The following is a 20,684-nucleotide window of genomic DNA, read 5'->3' as shown; positions in this document are numbered from 1 at the left end:
CTAGATACCACAGTAGGTGTGACGTGGCATCTCATTGAGGTTTTGATTGCCTTTCTCTGATGACTGATGATATTTTTTGTGCACTTATTGGACATTTATACATCTTCTTTGGAGAAATGTCTATTCATTTCCTTTGACCATTTTTTAAACTGGATTGATTGGCTTTTTGTTGCTGAGTGGTAAGAATTCTTTAAATGTTCTGGACATTAGACCCTTATCAGATATACGCTTTTCAAATATTTTCTTTCATTCTGTGTATTGTGTTTTCATTTTCTTGATAGTATTCTTTGATGCAGAGAAGTTTTTAATATTGATGAAGTTCAATTCATTTTGTTCTTTTGTTACCTGTATTTTTGGTGTCTTATCTAAGACTATCGCCAAATTCAAGGTCATGAAGATTTACCTCTATGTTTTCTTCTAAAGTTTTATAGTTTCAGCTCTTATATTTATGTCTTTGACCTATTTTGAGTTAATTTTTACCTGTGGTGTGAAGAGTCCAACTTTATTCTTTTGCATTGTATTTGTTTGTATACATAATTTATGACAAGAAATATTCTATTTATCATACTGATGTTGAGTTTTCTCCTCAGGTATGTTTCTTTCAGTTAAGAACTATGAATCAAATTGAAGAAAAATATCAAGTAAATAACAGAACAGTGGGAAACCAGATGTGGCAAAGATGGTGAGTAAAATTACATAAAGTGTAAAGCCTTGCATTATATTATGCCTCCTACAAGTAGACCATGACAAAGGTGACGGCAGTTGTCTAGAAGACACTGTATTCAGAGAAGGCTTTGTGGAAGAGGTGGGATTTAGCTAGATTTTGAATAAGGGAAGTCCCAAATCTAGAGAGAGAAGATCCAAGATGCCAAGATCCCGAGATCTCACAGTTGCTCTGTGACCTGGAATATGTTCTGACTGTTTGAAGCCCTGTTTTCTCATGAGTAAGAAGAGGATGATAATACTTGCTTCTCAGATGTATCAAGAGAACCAAATGCCTTAATGTACGTGAAAGCACTTTGCAAGTTGTAAAACGCTTAATCAACGTGTTATTATCAGGGCCTAGACTTAAGTGGGTAGCATTTGAACAGGCCCCAGAAGGAAAGGCAAGATCTGCCTAAGTAGAAAGAAAAATGAGAAGCATTCTAGAGGAGGTGGAGGGTGGTACAGCTTAGTTGAAGGTCCAGAAGCAGGACCATCCTTACTGTACGGAATGGGAGGAGTATGTGAGGGTGGAATGTTTGGCTCCATGTGAAAGTGGGGTTTACCTAGGTCAGCATTGTGCAGGAAGGCAGAAAAGCTGATTTCGGATGGGGTCAGATCCTCCAGGAGTTTGGACTTCACTGTTTTATAAATAAGGAGTCCTGGTGCTGCAGTGGTTAATCGCCCAGCTGCTAACTGAAAGGTTGGTGGTTCAAACCCACCGGACGCTCAGAGGGAGAAAGATATGGCAGTCTGCTTCCGTAAAGATTACAGCTTTGGAAACCCTATGGAGAAGTTCTACTCTGTCTCACAGGGTCTCTATGAGTCAGAATCAACTCCACAGCAACAGGTTTTGTTTGTTTTATAGGTACAATTCTAGGTTCCTTGGGGTATGCCAATGGTGGAATTAGGCTTCAAGTGCTTTGACAGCTTACTGATTTTTGAAAAAGCTTTATTTTATTTTTTTAATTGTGCTTTAGATGAAGTTTTACAGAGCAAATTAGTTTCTTATTAAGCAGTTAACACACATGTTTTGTGACATATTTTGTGACATGTCAATACTCTCCTCTTATCGAACTTGGGTTCCCTGTTACCAGCTTTCCTGTCCCCTCCTGCCTTGTTGTCCTTGCCCCTGGGCTGCTGTGCCCATTTGGTCTCATTTTGTTTTATGGGGCTGTCTAATCCTTGGCTGAAGGGTAAACCTCAGGAGTGACTTCAGAACTGTGTTAAAAAGGTGTTCGGGGGCCATACTCCTGGAGTTTCTCCAGTCTCTGTCAGATCAGTAAGTCTGGTCTTTACTATTATTATTATTTTGTGAGTTAGAATTTTGTTCCATGTTTTTCTCCAGCTTTGCCTGAGACCCTCTATTGTGATCCCTGTCAGAGCAGTCAGTGGTGGTAGCTGGGCACCATCTGGTCACACTGGACTTAGTCTGGTGGAGGCTGTGGTGGTTGTGATCCATTGGTCCTTTGAACTAATCTTTCCCTTGTGTCTTTGATTTTCTTCATTCTCCCTTGCTCTACATGGGTTGAGACCAGTGGAGTATCTTAGATGGCCACTCACAAGCTTTTAAGACCCCAGATGCTACTCACCGAAGTAGGATGTAGAACGTCTTCTTTATAAATTATGTTATGCCAATTGAGCTAGATGTTCCCCAAGACCATGGTCCCCACAGGCCCGATCCCAGTAATTTGGTCCCTCAGGGAGTTCAGATGTGTATATGGAGCTTCCCTGACCTTGCCTTGGTCGAGTTGTGCTGGCTTCCCCAGTATTGTGTTCTATCTTACCCTTCACCAAAGTTACCACTTATCTACTGTCTATTTAGTGTTTTTTCCTCCCCACTCTTCCCCTCCCTCGTAACCATCCGTTTTAAAAGTGTTTTAACTGTATTTGACAATATTATATCATCTTCCTTCAGTATCCAACCTCCTTTCCCATTCTTTGGCTGCAGTGGAGTATTTGTTCCCAGGGTGACTGGGGACTCTCCCTATGCTCATGTGTCACATGTGGACAGGAAATCAGTCATATTTGTCTTAGTGTGACTTGGATCAGGACAAATGTGAAAAGGAAATCAACATGTATTAATTTTGCAACCTCTATCCCCAAGCTTATACCTCAAATATTTACTGTAAAAAAAAAAGTTTTAATTGGAAATCGTCAACAGAATAAAAGGTTACATAGACCCTCAGTCCTCCTCCCCAGAAACAGTGACTGTTCCCAGGTGCTATGTATCCTCCCCAAAATAGTCATGGAATACACAAAAACTATTCATAGGTTCACAGAGTCTGATGGATGGAGAACATCTGATCTGACCTGGTCATTATGCAAATGAGGAAACTGAGGCCCAGAAAGATTAGTGAGCAACTAGCGTTATTTCAGAACACATCTTAAGGCAAATATTTGATTACAAAATGGTATACATATTTTAAAACCACCAACAACAACCACCCAATTATGTATGGTTTTATATAGCTTGAAATTATTCTGATTTTTATAAAAAATGTAAAAGTTCTGTGATTTCCAAAAATTAAAAAAATAATAAAATCTTCATTGATAACGAGTAGTCCATGGAGGTGTCCTGAAGGTGAGCACAGTGGTGATTCTTGGAAGATCCATGGGCCACCAGATGGTTGGGGAGTAGTGAAGGGCCTGGAGGCAGTAGGACCAGTTAGAAAGTCACTGCGGTGATTCAGGAGAACTCAAGGGCTACAATAGCATTGGCAGGGGGGATAGAAGAGACAGGTAGACTCAGCAGGGGCATCCCAAATAAGGTTGCCATAGGCCTGAGGACCCACTGGCTAAAGAAGTGCAGAGGAGAGCACTCCCCAGGCCTTGGGGAGCAGGATGACAAGGTATGTATCCTATAGAGAAACGGAGCTGCTACATCTGGGTGGCCACCAAGTAGAAAGGTCTGTTAGGCAGATGGAGAGAAAGAACAAGGTCTCAGGGAAAGGGGCAGGGCTGCGCAGCTGACACGAAAGGGTTTTGGAAGCATCTACATGGCGTAGCTTTATTGTTTTTATTGTGGTGAAAATATACATGCCAAAATATTCCCCAATACAACAACTTCTGCATTTAAAATTCAGTGACATTGATTACATTTTTCATATTATGCCACCATTACGCTATCCTTTTCCAAAATATTCCACCACTATTAACATAAACTCAATGTCCCCCAAACAAAAACCTTCCCTTTTTCCCTCCCTTCCACCCCTAGTAACCACTAATAATTTTTGGTTTTTAGATATTTGCTTATTTCACGTAAGTAAGATCACACAGTGTTTGTCTTTTTGCGACTGACTTATTTCACTCAGCATGTTTTCAAGACTCATCCGTCTTGTGGCATGCATCAAAATTTCATTTTTCTTTATGGCTCAGTAGTATTCCATTGTGTATAGATAGCACATTTTGTTTATCCATTCATCTGTTGATGGACATCTAGGTGGTTTTCACCTTTTGGGTGTTGTGAAAATGAGTATTGGTGTACAGGTTTCTGTTTGCGCTCCTGCCTTTGCTTCTTCTGCATGTATACCTAGGACTGGGATTGCTGGGTGTCTTAGTTATCTAGCGCTGCCATAACAGAAATACCACAAGTGGATGGCTTTCACAAACAGAAATTTATTTTCTCACAGTTTAGGACGATTGAAGTCTGAATTCAGGGCGCCTGCTCTAGAAGAAGGCTTTCTCTGTCGGCCCTAGAGGAAGGTCCTTGTCTCTTCTGAGCTTCTGATCCTGGGCAATCTTCATGTGCTTGGCAACTCTCTTTCCCCATCTCTCCCTGCTAGCTTTCATTTAATCTCTTTTATATCTCAAAAGAGATTGACTCAAGATACACCATACACTAATCCTGCCTCATTAATACAACAAAGACAACCCATTCCCAAATAGGATTGTAACCACAGGCATAGGGGTTAGGACTTAACATATTTCGGGGGGACACAATTCAATCCATAATGCTGGGCCATATGGTAGCTCTATGTTCAACTTTTTGAGAAACTGACGAACTGTTTTCCACAGTGGCTGCACCATTTTACTTTCCCACCAGCAATGGATGAGGGCTCCAGTTTCTCAACAACCTTGTCAACATCTGTTGTTTTCCATTTTTCAATCATTGCAATTCTAATTGAGGTGAAGCGATATCTCCTTGTGGTTTTGATTTGCATCTCCCTAAGGGCTAATGGTACTGAACATCTTTTCATCTGCTTGTTGGCCATTTGAATATCCTGCCTGGTAAACTCTCTGTTCATGTCCTTTGCTCATTTTTTGATTGGGTCTTTTTGCTTTTTGTTGTTAAGAGTAGACAATTTTTTTTAATTGTACTTTAAGTGAAAGTTTACAGTTCAAGTTAGTTTCCCATACAAAAATTTATACACATGTTGTTATGTGACCCTAGTTGCTCTCCTTATAATGTGACAGCCCACTCCTCCTTTCCACCCTGGATTTCCCATGTCCATTCAACCAGCTCCTGTCCTTTTTGCCTTCTCATCTTGTCTTCAAACAAGAGCTGCCCATTTAGTCTCATGTATCTACTTGAGCTTAGAAGCACTCTCTTCATGAGTATCATTTTATGTCTTATAGTCCAGTCTAATCTTTTGTCTGAAGAGTTGGCTTCTGGAATGGTTTCAGTTCTGGGCTAACAGAGAGTCTGGGGGCCATGTCTTCTGGAGTCCCTCCAGTCTCAGCCAGACCATTAAGTCTGGTCTTTTTACTAGAATTTGTGTTCTGCACCCCACTTTTCTCCTGCTCTGTCAGGGACACTCTGTTGTGTTCCCTGTCAGGGCCCTCATTGGTGGTAGTCAGGCACCATCTAGTTCTTATGGTCTCAGGCTGATGGAGTCTCTGGTTTATGTGGCCCTTTCTGTCTTTTGGGCTCATATTTTCCTTGTGTCTTTGGTGTTCTTCATTCTCCTTTGCTCCAGGTGTATTGGGGCAACAGTAGACGATTTTTGAGGAAGAGAATTTAAGGGAAGGACTTAGGCCTGGGCCTTAAAATGTAAGCTTAGGAGGTACCAGGAGGATAGGACTTGATGTGGGAAGCTTTAAGGTGCCCCTATATGTTCTAAGAAGCCTCAGTGGCACAGAGGTTAAGTGATACAGCTGCTAACCAACAGGTTGGCAGTTCAAATCCTGCAGCCACTCCTTGGAATATCTATGGGGCAGTTCTACTCTGTCCTCTAAGGTCATTATGGGTTGGAATCAACCCAACCGCAACAGGTATAGGCTCTAGAGCAGAGGGGTGAATGATCCCGGAATCCCAGCATCTCAGAAGTGGCAGGGACCTCCCAGGCCTTTGACCTAACTCTTATCCCACATTCAAGGACCACATTCCTGAAAAGCAGCCCCCAACACACCCTGTGGGTCAGTGCACATGTCCAGGGAAGGTGCCCATGCTTTCCTGGTGGCAGCCTCTCCTGCCTGTGTTTGAATAGCCGTTATGGGGAGAAGGCACTTCTGGCAATGCGTGGGATTGGCCTCTGCAGGCCTGGCATTCTTGGCCTTAGAGGTCTGCCTTCTAGATCTTCCCCTCAGTGACAGCTCAGCAGAGGGGTAGAGTATATGACCATGGGCCTCCAAGTTAAACAGAGTAAACATTCCCTGTATTGTGGCGTAGTGGTTAAGTGCTACGGCTGCTAAACAAAAGGTCAGGCCGTTGGAATCCACCAGGTGCTCCTTGGAAACTCTATGGGGCAGTTCTCTGTCCTATAGGGTTGCTCTGAGTCGGACCCAACTCAACAGCAACAGGTTTGGATTTTTTTGTTGTTGTCATTGTCTCGAGACATGGTTTTGAGATTCCTTGCTCTCCTGGCCACCAGCCTAAAGGCTTTGAACTCTGATGAGGAAGACAAAGACAGACCTAGTTAGAGTTAGCTTTTCTGGGAAAAGAAACAGATTCTTGCGTGACTTGTGTTATCTCATTTAACCCTCCTGTCCCCCTTTCCAAGGAAAAGAAAGCCAAATTTCCAAAAGGCGAAGTCAGTGAGGACTGGAGCAGGGTTTGGACCTAGGTCTTCCTCAGGACCTCAATGCTATGGCGGAGACCTGGCCTCAGGGCACAAGGGCTATAGTGAGGAGCCATGTGAGAGGCTGGTGAGCTGTGACCAGAAAGAGTATGGCAATGGGTTGTCCATGAAATGCATCAGTGGGGAGCCATCCTCATCCTTCCAGAGGTTCCTTCCTTCATGACTGCCATGCCAGCTGATTGTAGGACATCAAATTGTTGCCTACAGTCAGAGTGCCCATTGCCCCCCTGAGGGCAGGGCACCCAGACTGTTCCTGGAGGATGGTTCTGCCCAAATGGAAGTGCCCTGCCCTTCCCACCTCCCATCTCTCCTAGAGCAAACTGAGGGAGACGATGGCAGCCCTCGTGGTTAGGAGCCATGACGGTTTTGGAGCCAGCTGTCTGGGTTTGAATCCAGCTCTGTCTTTTACAAGCTGTGTACAAGTGACTTAACCTCTCTATCTTTGGGATAATAATAATATTGGTGTCATGAGTTGTTGTGAAGGCTCAAGGAGTTAATATGTACAAACAGTGCCTGGAACATAGTAAGTGCTCAATAAATATAACTATGTCAGAAGACACCATCCTAATGTTTATTACCCTGAACCTAGGGGACACAGACTAAGGGGGGCAGGATCAATACCTACAGTTATATAGGTCTGTCAGCCTCAGAGTTGAGGACACAATAGGAGCGAGGCTGTGACAAGCTGGAAAGCCAATGGCTCTTTAAAGAAAGAAAACTGCTGCCTAGCCATAGCCAGTTGTCTGCCATGTGAAAATTTGGGTCCTGTTGCCAAGATATTTGAATCTTTACAGGAAACAGGAAATTAAAATTTTTATGTGAAATGTATTGACATTTAAATGTTGCGATTAATTCTGTTAAAAAAAAACAAAAAGAAAACTAAATTCTATGAACCTCCAGAGCACAGCTTTCCTGTAGAGCCACCGCCTAGGGTCAGGCCCAGGGCAGGCATCCATTGAGTTTGGAGGACAGGAAAAAGTGATGAGGGCTTAGGACATCCCCACATCTCTGATCACCACCCATTTTCTTCTCACGTGTCTCTCAGTGACAGTGCCTGGGGGCATCTGTGGATAAATGTGGCTGCACAGCTGAAGCCCAGCTGTTGAGCTTCTGCCCAACTCAGTCTAGCCCCATTGGTCCAGCCCAGGAACTGACCTGGGGATAGATGGAAGAGGCAGAAGGACCTCTTCATCCCACTTACTCGGTGAATACTAACTGAGCACCTATACATGTCAATCACTGTTCTAGACACTGGAGATACCAAAAACCAAACCAAACCCAGTGCCATCGAGTCGATTCCAACTCGTAGCGACCCTATACTGGAGGTACAGCAGTGAGTAAAACAGAGGAAGTCCCTACTGCAGTGGAGCTGACATTAGCGCATGTGGAATGGGTGAGTGTGTGTGTGTGTTGGGGGGGTGAGTGTGTGTGTGCTGGAGGCCAGCGGTGGAGAGAGAGAGAGTGGAGAAAGACAATAAACATTCTTCCAATGGTGAGAAACATCAAGATAAGGGGACGAGGCGGGGCAAAGGCCCTGAAGTGACAGTGAGGGGTTGAAGGTGATGGTAGCAAGGGACAAGATGGAGATGTGCTTGGATGAGACTGTGGGTGAAGGGAGACAGTGCTGGGGAGCAAACAGAGGCAGGGCCCAGTAGGGCGCTCTTCTACACTCACCATTCTCACCAAACTCTCTGGACGCTTTGCAGGCCCAGAGGAGCTTCAACCTCTTCAGCAATTTCTGACCCTCTCAGAATGAGTTGTTCCTCCCCTAGCTCCCTGAGATCTCTGGACAGATAGCCCTTTTCATATTCTCCTGTGATTCCTTTGTGTCTGTAACACACACACACATACAATATTAAACTTCTTGAGGGTAGAGAGCCTGGTTCTTGTTCAATTCTGAGGCCCATGTTCAGCACAGTGCCTGGGGAATAATAAACTTCAGTAAACAAATGTGTTTAATTTAAATAATAATGTGGCTTAAGCACTTTATCTCACTTCTCATGCCTCAGGTTTCCCACCTGTAAAATGGGGATAATCCATAGTTCCACCTCACCGAATTGTGAAGAGGAAATGAGATCACATCTATAAAAACTAAGAGCCCAGATAACCTGGGCCTCAGGAGGATCCTAGCGTTCCAGATATCTTAAAGGTTTCCTCTGGGTGCCACCTGAGCTACTAGGAAAGGTTCTTGCCCTCCTTGGCCAGGGTAACCCACCGGCTTTCCTCCTGCCACCTCGGGCTTCAGTTTCTGAGAGGAGCTGATGGGGCTCACACTTTCCAGCTTCCCGGTGGGCTGGAGCCCAGAAAACAAATCCCCTCCTGGCTGCATTTGTCGCTTCAGCCCAAACCCTGGCTGTGATGATTTATTATTCCATTTAAGCCATTTTTAGTCTGTAGCATGTTCCTTCTCCAGGTTCACCCGGCCAGTCCCAGCTCCCATCCCCGAAGCGAGGCATCTGAGCCCTATCCTAGGGTCTGAGTCCCAACAAAGGCTGGCCCCAGGGGACCAGCAGCCGCCAAATCTGAGATCCGGCTTTTCTTTTTTTTTTTTTCGGGGCGTGGCTGGCAGAGCCCCTGCTAGGTGAAGAGCAGCCAGAAATCCAGAGACCCTCCGTGGCATCTGGAGTCCCCCGAAATGGGGGCTGGCCCATGTCGCCTGCTCCTCCTTGAGACGCGGAGAGGACGTTGTTTCAGCCACCTCCCTGCTCCCCCACCTCCCCTTTTTTCCCAGGCTGTGGGAGACAAAGGGTTAAATCCCATAGAGCTGATGCTCTGACTCCAGGCTAGAGGGGCCCGGGAAGCTGGGGTCACTTCCTGCTCTGTCCCAGTCACCCTGAACTGGTCCCCGGGTTCTCAGCCTGGGATCACCCCTTGAGAAAGACCCCAGAGTCCTCAGCATCTAGCCCGCCCCCCGAGGCAGGGCATTTAAGGGGTTAAGTCCCCTGGGGCTGGATTCTGCCTTCCGGCTTTTCCCAGACCCCAGAGCCGTGAGTTGGGGACGCCTGGGTTCCCGGGGGGTGGCCTGGAGGGCCCGGGACGGCCGCCGGGGAACAATGGGGCCCAGGCGGCGGGGGCCAGGCGCCTGCCCCTGAGCCTCCTTCCCCCCGCCCCTCGTCCGCCCCGGGGTAGGGGTGGGGGCCTGGGGCAGGGGGCCCGCGAAGGGCTGGAGGATTCTGGGAAGAGCGTGAGGGTCTGGCTGTGGGGGAGGGGGAGGGCGTGAGCATTCTGGGAAGAGGGAATTCGGCCTGGCTGGCAGGGCCGGGGGCTGGGACGCTGCGAGGTGCGGCTCTGGAAGGAGTCAGGCGCTGGCGGGAGAGATCCTGGGTGCCATGGGGGGCGAGAAGGGGGGGAGGATGTCCAGACTCTGGATTGAAAGCTGGAAACAGGGTCGCTGGGACCAGCTGGGGCAGAAGTCCAGGGTCCGGCCTGGTGCAGGCGGCAAGGAGGGTCAGGGGCCAGGGTGGCTGCATACTCGCTGCCTCCATGTCAGGGTGACCCTGGGCCGCTCCCCGCACCTCATCGTGAGGCAGTCTCGTCCCTCCGTCTCCCCTCCTGACACAGAGGGGCCCGTGCTGAGGCTGGTCTACTAGGTGTACTGGCAGCCAGGCCCTGGGTTGGCTCTAAGCACTTCTTGCCTCCTTTTTTCTCACTTTCACACTCCATGACTGCTTTGCCATTAACCCTTTCCTTTCTACTTTGAATTGCTGAGCTTGAATTTCTCCAAAGTACATAAGCTCTTAACCTGGCCTCAGCAAACACCCTCCTCAGAACAGCCAGGCAGCCCCAAGTTTGGCAGAGGTTCCTGCTTCCACAACCCCAAAGACAACTTACAGATAGGGAAGGATTCTCATAGCTTAAGTAGCTGCAGAGATGAAAAAATTAATTTACTTCCTAAAAATCTAACTCCTATCACTCCTGCTATTCGGCAGGGCCCAGCTGGTTCCTCCTTCACCTTGTTTACCTCCCCACTTGCCACCTCACCACCACAGCTGCTCTCTGAGCCTTTGCCATGTCCCCTTCTACCACTGCCCCCATATGCAGTGCCATCCCACACAGCCATCCAAAGCCCAGGCCCTCTTAAGGGTTTAAAGGTTGTGGAAAGTTCTAGCAATTAGCTCCCGTGGCCCTGTTCCCTCATCCTGGAATCTTATCAGCCTTTTTGGGATGACAGATGGCTGCGTTTTACCAGGGAGCCACTCTGACCTCCTGTTCTTTTTCTGCCATCCCCTTGCAAACAAACTGACCTTGAATGGCATTGGACCAACCATGTTTTCCAGGAGCAAGGGACATCTTACTCTTTCATTCACTCAACAAAAATTTATTGACCACATATTAGGTGCCAGGTAGTGTCCTAGGCAGGGGATACAGCATCAACAAAACAGGAGAAAAGGAAAAGGAGGAGTTCCAGGTGGTATCTGAGGATGGGATGGATAAGGGAAGGCTTTAGTGGAGAACACTGTTTTGAGCTCATAGACACAGAGCATTAGGCCTAGTCACTGGCTCCACAGAAACCTTTTGGTCCCAGGAATTTCCCCAGCCCGTTCTCACCGCCAGCAGGCACTGTCTGAGCTGTTCTCATCACCAGCTCCTGCCAGCAGCCCACGGTTATGAGTCTCACATGACTTCCAAGGTCATCTCACTCTCTCAGAGGCAGGGGCAGGCCAGACACAGTATCCTGCATTTCTGGTCTTGTCTGTGCCGCTTCTCAGCCTGTGACCCTGAAGAAGTCATTGTGTCTCCCTGAGCCTTGGCTTTCTAACCTGTAAAATGGACACCATTCTCCCTGGGCCTTCTTCCAGGGCTGTGGGGAGGATTGCATGAGGAAACGAAGTGTGTTACCCAGACACCTGTCCCTTCTCTTCTTTTCCACTGTCACCTCTCTGTGGTTCCTGCAGAAGCCCCCCTCCACACCCTGCTTTAAGCTCTCCTCCGCTCCACCTCTGGCCTGAGCCAGCCCACTTGGAGGGCCCCCCTCCCTTCTAGGAAATCAGCGTGGTTTCTTTTTTTAACCCTTCAAGTGCTCCAGCCAGCCTCCCTTCTCTCTGGGGCTGAGAAGGGAAAAGTTTATTAGTCCCAATTAGCAGCCCCATTAAGGAGGAAAATTAGAGTCATAATGAGGTTCCACTGATTAGCAAAATAACAGGTTTCCCGAACTTGTTTCCCAGCCTCTGGGCATTAGAGGTGTGGGGTGAGAGCCTCCCCCCACCCCCCCCTCCCTGCCACGTTGTCAGGCACCTCTGCAGCCCCCAGTCTGGGTTCAAAGGGTTATGACTGATGAGCTCTTAATTACACTCTTAAATTCATTGTGTGTGCTTTGTTGTGATTTTAAGATCTGGAGCAAGAATCAGGCCTGCGGGGTGGGGGTGGGGAGGTGGCGGGGGCAGGGGCACAGTGAGAACTCTTGCCCGGAAAAATAGGGTGATAGGAAACTGATGCTCAAATAAGGAGGAATAAGGCCTGGGAAGGAGTGGCGGGACAGCCAGACCCCCTTGGTCTCCCAGCTTCTGAGATAGTCCCTGCCTTATCTGACTGGACCAAGGCCTGTGAGGCCATTTGGTAGTGGGGGGCCCTTACCACATGGAACAGCCCCCCCCAACCCCCGCCTCACGCTGGTCCCAGCCAGAGAGCCCAGCCTGCAAGAGCTGGCACGGGGCCACCTGCCCAGGGCTTCTACATCTACAGTGAGTGCAGCAAAAGCTTCAAGCCGTGGTCCAAGGTTGGGGAGTGAGGCTGGGCTGGGGGAGGTAAAGAAAAGCAGGAGATAAGTTTCCATTGTGTGCTCCTGTCTCCTTCCCAGGGTCCCCGGAGCCCTCCACAGGCCTGAGCCCTGGGATGGAGCCTGAGGCAGTGCTGTGGGGCCCGGAACTGCAGGGTCCTGAGCAGAGCCCGAATGATGCTGACAAAGGTGAGGGGCACAAGGAGGGACTGAGGTCCTGACAAGACAGTGGCCCCGGTCAGGGAGGGACCTAGACTCTGGGGGAAACCCAGGGAGGGAAGAGAAATCGGACCCCGTGTTCTGAAAGGAGATGGGGGCTGGAGACTCCCTTTCTTTCTGTAGGTGCCGAGAGTGGGAACGAAGAGGAGAGCCCTCAGCAGGAAAGTTCTGGGGAGGAGGTCATCTTGGGAGATCCAGCTCAGAGTCCAGAATTCAAGGACCCACCAGAGATGCCCCTGGAGGGGCCCTCCCTGAGTCCCTCTACCCCCCAGGACCCCCCAACCCCACCGAGTCATCCCAACCCCTTGGGTCACCAGACCTCTCTGGATCCCCCAGCCTCTGAGGTAGTTCCTGCCCAGTCTGACTGGACCAAGGCCTGTGAAGCCAGTTGGCAGTGGGGGGCCCTTACCACATGGAACAATCCCCCAGTGGTCCCAGCCAACGAGCCCAGCCTTCGAGAGCTGGTACAAGGCCGCCCATCCGGGGCTGAGAAGCCTTACATCTGCAACGAATGCGGCAAGAGCTTCAGCCAGTGGTCCAAGCTGCTGCGGCACCAGCGCATCCACACTGGCGAGCGGCCCAACACCTGCTCGGAGTGCGGCAAGAGCTTCACCCAGAGCTCCCACCTGGTGCAGCACCAGCGCACCCACACAGGCGAGAAGCCCTACAAGTGCCCCGACTGCGGCAAGTGCTTCAGCTGGAGCTCCAACCTGGTGCAGCACCAGCGCACACATACAGGTGAGAAGCCCTACAAGTGCACCGAGTGCGAAAAGGCCTTCACCCAGAGCACCAACCTCATCAAGCACCAGCGCTCCCACACAGGCGAGAAGCCATACAAGTGTGGAGAGTGCCGGCGGGCTTTCTACCGCAGCTCGGATCTCATTCAGCACCAGGCTACCCACACGGGCGAGAAGCCCTATAAGTGCCCTGAGTGCGGCAAGCGCTTCGGCCAGAACCACAACCTCCTCAAGCACCAGAAGATCCACGCTGGTGAGAAGCCGTATCGCTGCACCGAGTGTGGCAAAAGCTTCATCCAGAGCTCCGAGCTGACACAGCACCAGCGCACACACACTGGTGAGAAGCCCTATGAGTGCCTCGAATGTGGCAAGAGCTTCGGCCACAGCTCGACCCTCATCAAGCACCAGCGGACTCACCTCCGTGAGGACCCCTTCAAGTGTCCTGTGTGTGGCAAGACCTTCACCCTGAGTGCCACGCTGCTGCGGCACCAGCGCACACACACGGGCGAGCGGCCATACAAGTGCCCCGAGTGCGGTAAGAGCTTCAGCGTCAGCTCCAACCTCATTAACCACCAACGGATCCACCGCGGTGAGCGGCCCTACATCTGTGCGGACTGTGGCAAAAGCTTCATCATGAGCTCCACCCTCATCCGCCACCAGCGCATCCACACTGGCGAGAAGCCCTACAAGTGCTCCGACTGCGGCAAGAGCTTCATCCGGAGCTCCCACCTCATCCAGCACCGACGCACCCACACAGGCGAGAAGCCCTACAAGTGCCCCGAGTGCGGCAAGAGCTTCAGCCAGAGTTCCAACCTTATCACCCACGTGCGCACCCACATGGATGAGAACCTCTTTGTCTGCTCCGACTGCGGGAAGGCCTTCCTGGAGGCCCACGAGCTGGAGCAGCATCGGGTGATCCATGAGAGGGGGAAGACCCCAGCCCGGAGAGCTCAGGGTGACTCCCTGCTGGGGTTTGGGGACCCTGCCCTGCTGACCCCACCGCCTGGAGCCAAACCCCACAAGTGTCTGGTGTGTGGCAAGGGCTTCAATGATGAGGGCATCTTCATGCAACATCAGAGGATCCACATTGGCGAGAACCCCTACAAGAATTCGGATGGCCTCATTGCACACCCGGCCCCCAGACCGCCTCAGTTCCGACCCCCGAGGCTGCCTTTTGGAGGGAATTCCTATGCAGGTGCGGCAGAGGGCCGAGCCGACCCCCCGGGACAGCCCTTTAAAATGCCCGACGGGCAGGAGAGTTTCAGCCAGAGGCTGGGGCTGCTCTCATCCAAGTCCTACATTTGTTCCCACTGTGGAGAGAGCTTCCTGGATCGCTCTGTCCTCCTCCAACATCAGCTCACCCACGGCAACGAAAAGCCCTTTCTCTTTCCCGATTATAGGATTGGACTTGGGGAAGGGGCAGGGCCCAGTCCCTTCCTAAGTGGAAAGCCCTTTAAATGTCCGGAATGCAAAAAAAGCTTTGGCCTCAGCTCTGAGCTGCTGCAGCACCAGAAAGTCCATGCAGGTGGGAAACCCCAGAAAAGTTCCGAGCTGGGGAAGACCTCTTCTGTTCTCCTGGAGCACCTCAAGAGCCCCTTGGGGGCCAGACCCTACAGCTGCTCAGATTGTGGCGCCTCCTTCCTCGATCGCCTGGCCCTCGTTAGGCACCAGGAGATCCACACCCAAGAAAAGTCCCCCAGACCTGAGGACCCACTTCCAGAGCCAGCCACCCTGTCCACAAGTCGGGAAGGTGACGGGGAAGTCCCCACCCCCACAGAAAGTAGCAATCACGGAGAAGGGGGAAACCCCAAAACCCTCTTGGAAGAAAAACCCTATTTGTGCCCTGAGTGTGGAGATGGCTTCGCAGAAGTTGCAGCCCTCCTCCTCCATAGGAGCTGCCACCCAGGCGTCTCCCTCTGAAGTGAGTCTGGAGACCAGGGGGCCTCTCTCTACTGAGAGGAACACGGGCTCCCCAAAGGAATTATGCAGAGAAAGGAAGAAAAGCTGGTTAGATTGTAAAGAAAGTGGAGGATAAAGAACCCTGGGTAAAAATAATCCTTTTACATGAGTGATGAAAAACCCTATAAAATTGTTGGGGGGTACCACTTATAAGGCAGTATAAAAAAACTGTTGGGTTAGAAACCCTATAAATATGTAGGAAAAAAGAAAAGTCCTTTAAGTCTGTAGCAGAAAAATCCTATAAACCATAGTGGATAAAAGCCCTATTAATTGTAGGAAAAGGTCCAATATGTCTCTAGACAACCCTATAAAACTGTATCAAAATCCTTGTGAAACTATAGGGTCGGGGAAATGCAGGGAATACAATAGCATTGACTTGGGAGGAGTGGCCCTCAGAAGGTATAGGAAAACCTTCCATAAACTTGTTCCACAGTGTTCTCTCCCACTGGAGTAGGGGAGGGAGCCTCTCTCCTGGCAGCCTTGGATAATTACCCCGAGGAAAACGCTCAGCTGGGGAGTAGCATGGAAATCGGGTGGAACGGGAAGAGGAGGAGAACAGAAATGGGAAAGATAGCCAAGTGAGCAGAAGAGGAGAAATGACAGAGGAACTAATTGCACTGGGGCTCCTTGGGGTAAGAGGCCAATCTTAGAAGAATTATGTGTGTTAGGCAAAGAGACCCATAGAATTCCTTATCAAGAAGAGCCCAAACATGGGGGGAAAAAAAGTCTGGCAAGCCTTTTTAAGGGCTGATGTTTGGGGTTCACAGAAATTCCAGTGTTAGAATACTGGGAATCCACCACAAAAATCAGGGGAAAGAGTTGGGAGGATTTCTGTTAGATTGCTTTGAGGGAAGGAAACCAAGGTGGAGAAACTGTTGAAATGAAACCCAGCTAACTCCAGGCTGCCCAGTCCTCCCTGCTTCTGGGAGCTTCTGCAGGTACAAGCAGATCCTAGCTCTGGCCACCAAGACTTGCCCCAATCCAGGCATGACTACCCCATCTCCCAGCCCAGCTGGGGTTTCTACTCCATAGAAGAGGCATCCTGGAACAGGGGGCCCCTCTTTCCACATTCTCAGGTCTCACTGTCAGGGGGTTTTCCTGAAATCTAACTGCCGCCAGTCTTGCTGCGGTGGCAGTCCATCTCCTCACATTCTGTCCTCAGTGGAGAAGGAGCACTGCTGCTAGTTGACCTCCAAAGAATAAAGCCCTTTAGAGACTCAAGGCCTGTGTGTAGTCAAGTCCTCTCTAGGCCTCTCCTCTTCAAGTCAGTCACAGCCGTGGTGGATTCTCTGTGGCAACAAGAGACAGCAAGCTGATCGAATAGAATGCTTCAATTAGCCAGCAACCTGATTTTTAAACCTCAGTCTTCCATTTGAGCTGTTAGCAAGGCAGCCTTGCAGGATGAACGGCCTGCATATAGTGGTGGGTGTCCAACACCTCATGGACTGGACCATGGGTCCCCGAAGAGTTTACAGAGGCCTGACCACCTTCCCCATCCTGGTACCTGGAGCCCTCTGAGGTTGTAATGACCCAGCCAACAGATCCCACCCACTTGGCTCCTCTCCTCCTCAGCCAGAAACCTGAGAAACAGAATGAACGAGAAAACAGCCCACCTCCTGTTCTCACACAGTTAACACACTTTCATAAATGCAGCCAAACTCACTAACGTGACTGGGTGTGTGCGGTAGGGAAAAGAGACTCTGGCTCTGTAAAATGGTTGAAAAGAGAACTCTTGAGAGAAACATCTGTATCAAGAACGCCACCCCTTAAGCCTGGAGACCCTTAACGAAGGAGAGGACTCTTTAGTGCTGGATCTGAAAGGAAGTGCCCACTGAACCCACATGGGCAGGGTGAGGTGGCCCTTCAGGAGTTGTGTCCCCAGAGGGGGTGACCTGAATTCCTACAGAGCTGTGGAAGAGACCTCTAGTTCCAAATTACCTAAAAGGTGAAAATCCTTCACCCTTCATCTCTCCTGCCTCCAAAGTGATGATCCTGAAATTTAAAAGGATCAAAATCTAGAACATTGTAGGAGAAAACTTGCAGGCTTGCTGGGGAGAGAGAAAAGGCAGGCCATGTATGATTGTGGAGGGGGGGAACCTTGTTAACATCTGCATAACGCCTTCCCCCCCACAACCTCACCCAAATGCCAGGTAGGAAAGCACTACTGAGAGGGAAGGTGGAGCCTGCCTCCAAGACCTCTATCAAAAGAAACTTTAACAAAGGGGTGTCCCTATAAGACTGAGGAAAAGGAGTCAAATCCTCCAAGTCTAAGCAGATTTTTTTTTTTTCCTCTAAGATGATAGCAGAGAGAAAAAAGTTGTAGAGACAAACCCCTTGTAAAACTAGAAGCAGATCCCCTCGGGAACAGGTCTGAGGAATCTGTCCCCAGAAAACAGTTCGGGGGAACAGCCTTTGGGGCTCAGAGTCCAGTCCAAGGAGAGGTGGTCTACGTAGTCATAGGCCAGCTGTAGGCCTGTCAGGACTAGGGTGTAGCATATAGTAGGATGCTCGCATGTTGTAGGGGCGGGTGAGGGCTAAGGGTCTCGGCTCCGGTACTGAACGGATGATGTGGACATGATTCATTGGGGTCTGGGGTTCCAAAGCAGGAAAAGGGCAGAGTCGAAGATCTTTGGGGTGTGGCCTGTTCTCTCTTGCCCACCCACCCCTACTTCCCTCCTTTAGTGAGGTACTTCTCTCCAGAGTGAGCTGTATCTTGTTGGGAGGGACCAAGGGAGCTGGCCAGGAGTGGTGGCCCACCAACTGAATGGCAGCATCTGGTGTCCCTCTGCCTGGCTCCGGCAGAGACACAGGGGCCACAGCACTTGCCCACCAGAACTGAGTGAAAGGCTTAGCACACCATCCCCTCTTGTCCAGCTCCATGCAGGCCCCAGACCCCTCAGAAGTGCCCAGTGGGGGTGTCCAACAAACATGGCCAAGGAGTCATTGGGGGAAAGGAAAAACTGATCTTAGTGTGAAACCTGAAACTGCTGTGGCTATGGAGGTCAGATGGGAACTCTAAAGAACTGGGCATGAATCCTGAATGGTGGGGAAACTTGAAACCATCACAACCAAGATGTGGGGTTCCATGACAACCCCCACACACTGAGATGAGCAGCCCCAGACTCGTTTGTCCTAATAAGGGCAACCCCACTCGCCTAAGTTATCCCCCTGGAGCGAAGAGAGGCCCCACCTTTGAGTGTTGTGTGTTAATAACAGTGTTGTGTCACCGGTGGTCATGTTGATTAGTTGAAGAGAATAAAGGGAATAAGATTTCCCAGGTGTTTTCTGTCTTCTCTTTCAGCCAAGAGCAAGTTGAAGGAGCTTGCCCTCTCCCAGAACCAGGGCCAATGTGTGACCTCGAAAGTTCAGCCCAGGCCACTCTCACCCTTTGCCCAGAGGCGCTAGAGTCCTCCTTTGGTGCCTCCTAATGGGAGGCTGAGGGGTTTGTGAGGTTTTAAAATCTATACCCTTGGTGGGGGTCGGGGGAAACCTGAGATGGTGGCAGAGCCAACAAGCACTTGGAGCCTGGCTTCTACACCAGCATGACGTGCTGACTGCTAGGGGGCTGCCCTGCCCAGTGACTGGCACTGGCCAACTCAGGCCCAGCTATGCAGTCCAGGGAGGCCTCTCTGGCCACAATGCCTGCACCCTCTTCAGGATGCCCCAGCGTAAAGCCTGTCCTCCCAGGATCTAGCTCTACAAGCTAGCAGCCACCTCCCCTGGTTTACTGGGTCCTGGGCATGGCCCACCTGCCTTAGCCCCTCTTCTGGACCTAGGCCTGCTAGGTTCTAAGGAAAGATGGGTGGAGACCTGGTTTATCATTTCACTCTTGGGATGGCAGTCTTTGGGGCCGCACGGTGTGGAGAGGCTGAGACTCCAAGAAGGGCAGCCACTTGCCAAAGTTCCACAGTAAGTCAGTGAGGGAAACCAGATTGGCCAGAGCTCAGGCAGACTGCATCCAAATCTCCCCTCCCCCACAACACCAGGCCTGCCCGGGCCTGCCCTGGGCTGCACACTGCCTGGGCCAGGCGGAGCCCACTTCAAACAACCCTCAGTGCCAGGCCTGCCACAGACCTATCTCCTGGGCCTAGGATAGGTCCCAAGTGGTCGCCTGAGGTCAGCACTTCTGGCCTGCCACCTGCTTCTGTTCCTGTCTGCCAAGGGTTTCCTGCTCCAGCCAGGAAGCTATCTCCCCCCCTTCCTCGCGCTTCTCTGAACAAGACCTCAAGGAATGAGGTTTGCTGTAACAGGGAGTAGCACGTGGAGGGGCTGGGGAGAACTGAGGATGTGTCAGTTGGATGTGGCCTTAGAGTGTAGGGGGCGGGACTAGAGAGAAGGTAAAGACAGCATAGTGTGTGCAGAGTCATGTTTTAGGAGCTTGGGAACTGGTAGCTACTGGGGGATCTGAAGGAGGGTGACATGATCCTATTCCCCTCCACAGTTGGTGATTTTCTTGGTTTGGTGATCAGAGGAGAGAACTAGCCTGAAGTTGGGCCTTAGTAGCTTAACTGTAGCCATGGATAAACATACCCAAGAAGTGGCAGAGTGGAAAGGAGAGGGCCTAGTCTAGGAATAGAGGAAAATGAGGAGGGGAGTAGGAGGAACACCAGCAAAGCATAGTGCTACAGGACCCAAGGGAAACCTTTCAAGAGGAGAGTGGCCAGTGTCAAATGCTCCACTGGTCCCTGTGGCCAGCCAGACAGTAGCCCTAGTTCTGGTGGAAACAGGCACCTTCACCAGAGGCCAACATCCGTTCTCCTCCAAGAAGTCTGCCAAGGTCAGGGTTGGTCCAGGTGGAGTTTTGGCCTGCCCATCCCAGAGGTCCAGGGTATCACAGCCACTGGATACCCTGGGCACTACTGGAGGTCGAAAGGGGTCAAATTCCTGGGTGGAGGGGCCCGAACAACCCCGAAGGCCGATCCTTGCAAAACTGGACAGGCTCCTGGTAAACTTTTTTGAGAGTACTCTGTTCCTCTTAGGGCCATCCGTGCTTGCCCCCCCCCGCCCCCCGCTGAAATGCAGCGATCTTTCTCTCACATTCTTGGGTGTCAGTTTGAGAAAGTAGTTTGACACAATCTATTATATTAGCACTCACACGGAATTTTTCGCTTCTTTTGATAAACTGACCATCAGGAGAAATGTTTGAGAAGACAACGTGTAGTTACTTGCATTTACTGGGAAAGGAGCCCGTACGGAGGTGACGCCTGGGAAAAAGCACAGCGCTCACAGAGGACTGGCTGATCTCCGCCAGCGCCCCAGGTACAGCGCTCTTCACCGCGCACGGTCCGCTCCAGAGGGCGCAGGTGACCGTGTCTCTGTGATGCAATATCC

The 20,684-nt window shown here is 50.3% G+C and overlaps 1 protein-coding gene across 3 annotated transcripts; it reads left to right on the top strand.

The window, feature by feature from the left end:
- The first annotated feature begins 641 nt into the window (after positions 1 to 641).
- ZNF629 (zinc finger protein 629) lies at positions 642 to 19,421 on the top strand. 3 transcript variants are annotated; one of them, XM_049904434.1, is made up of 4 exons: positions 642 to 682; positions 7,971 to 8,115; positions 12,520 to 12,627; positions 12,781 to 19,421. In XM_049904434.1, the coding sequence occupies exons 2-4, from the start codon at positions 8,112 to 8,114 to the stop codon at positions 15,312 to 15,314; spliced, it is 2,646 nt and encodes an 881-aa protein (XP_049760391.1). In that variant the 5' UTR covers positions 642 to 682; positions 7,971 to 8,111; the 3' UTR covers positions 15,315 to 19,421. The 3 variants fall into 3 exon arrangements, with proteins under 3 accessions (XP_049760391.1, XP_049760392.1, XP_049760393.1); XM_049904435.1 differs by lacking the exons at positions 642 to 682; positions 7,971 to 8,115 and adding an exon at positions 9,523 to 9,709; XM_049904436.1 differs by lacking the exons at positions 642 to 682; positions 7,971 to 8,115 and adding an exon at positions 12,114 to 12,403.
- Positions 19,422 to 20,684: the final 1,263 nt, after the last annotated feature.

The sequence above is a fragment of the Elephas maximus genome, chromosome 12, assembly GCF_024166365.1.
Source record: "Elephas maximus indicus isolate mEleMax1 chromosome 12, mEleMax1 primary haplotype, whole genome shotgun sequence".
Lineage (NCBI taxonomy): Eukaryota > Metazoa > Chordata > Mammalia > Proboscidea > Elephantidae > Elephas > Elephas maximus.
The sequence above is the reverse complement of the archived record's forward strand: the minus strand, read 5'-3'. Positions and strand labels throughout refer to the sequence as shown.

Bases quoted from the DNA above. Each gene is read 5' to 3' on its own strand.
- ZNF629 (XM_049904434.1), top strand. The intron at 12,628-12,780 runs GTGAGGGGCACA...TTCTTTCTGTAG, and splicing joins CCCGAATGATGCTGACAAAG to GTGCCGAGAGTGGGAACGAA.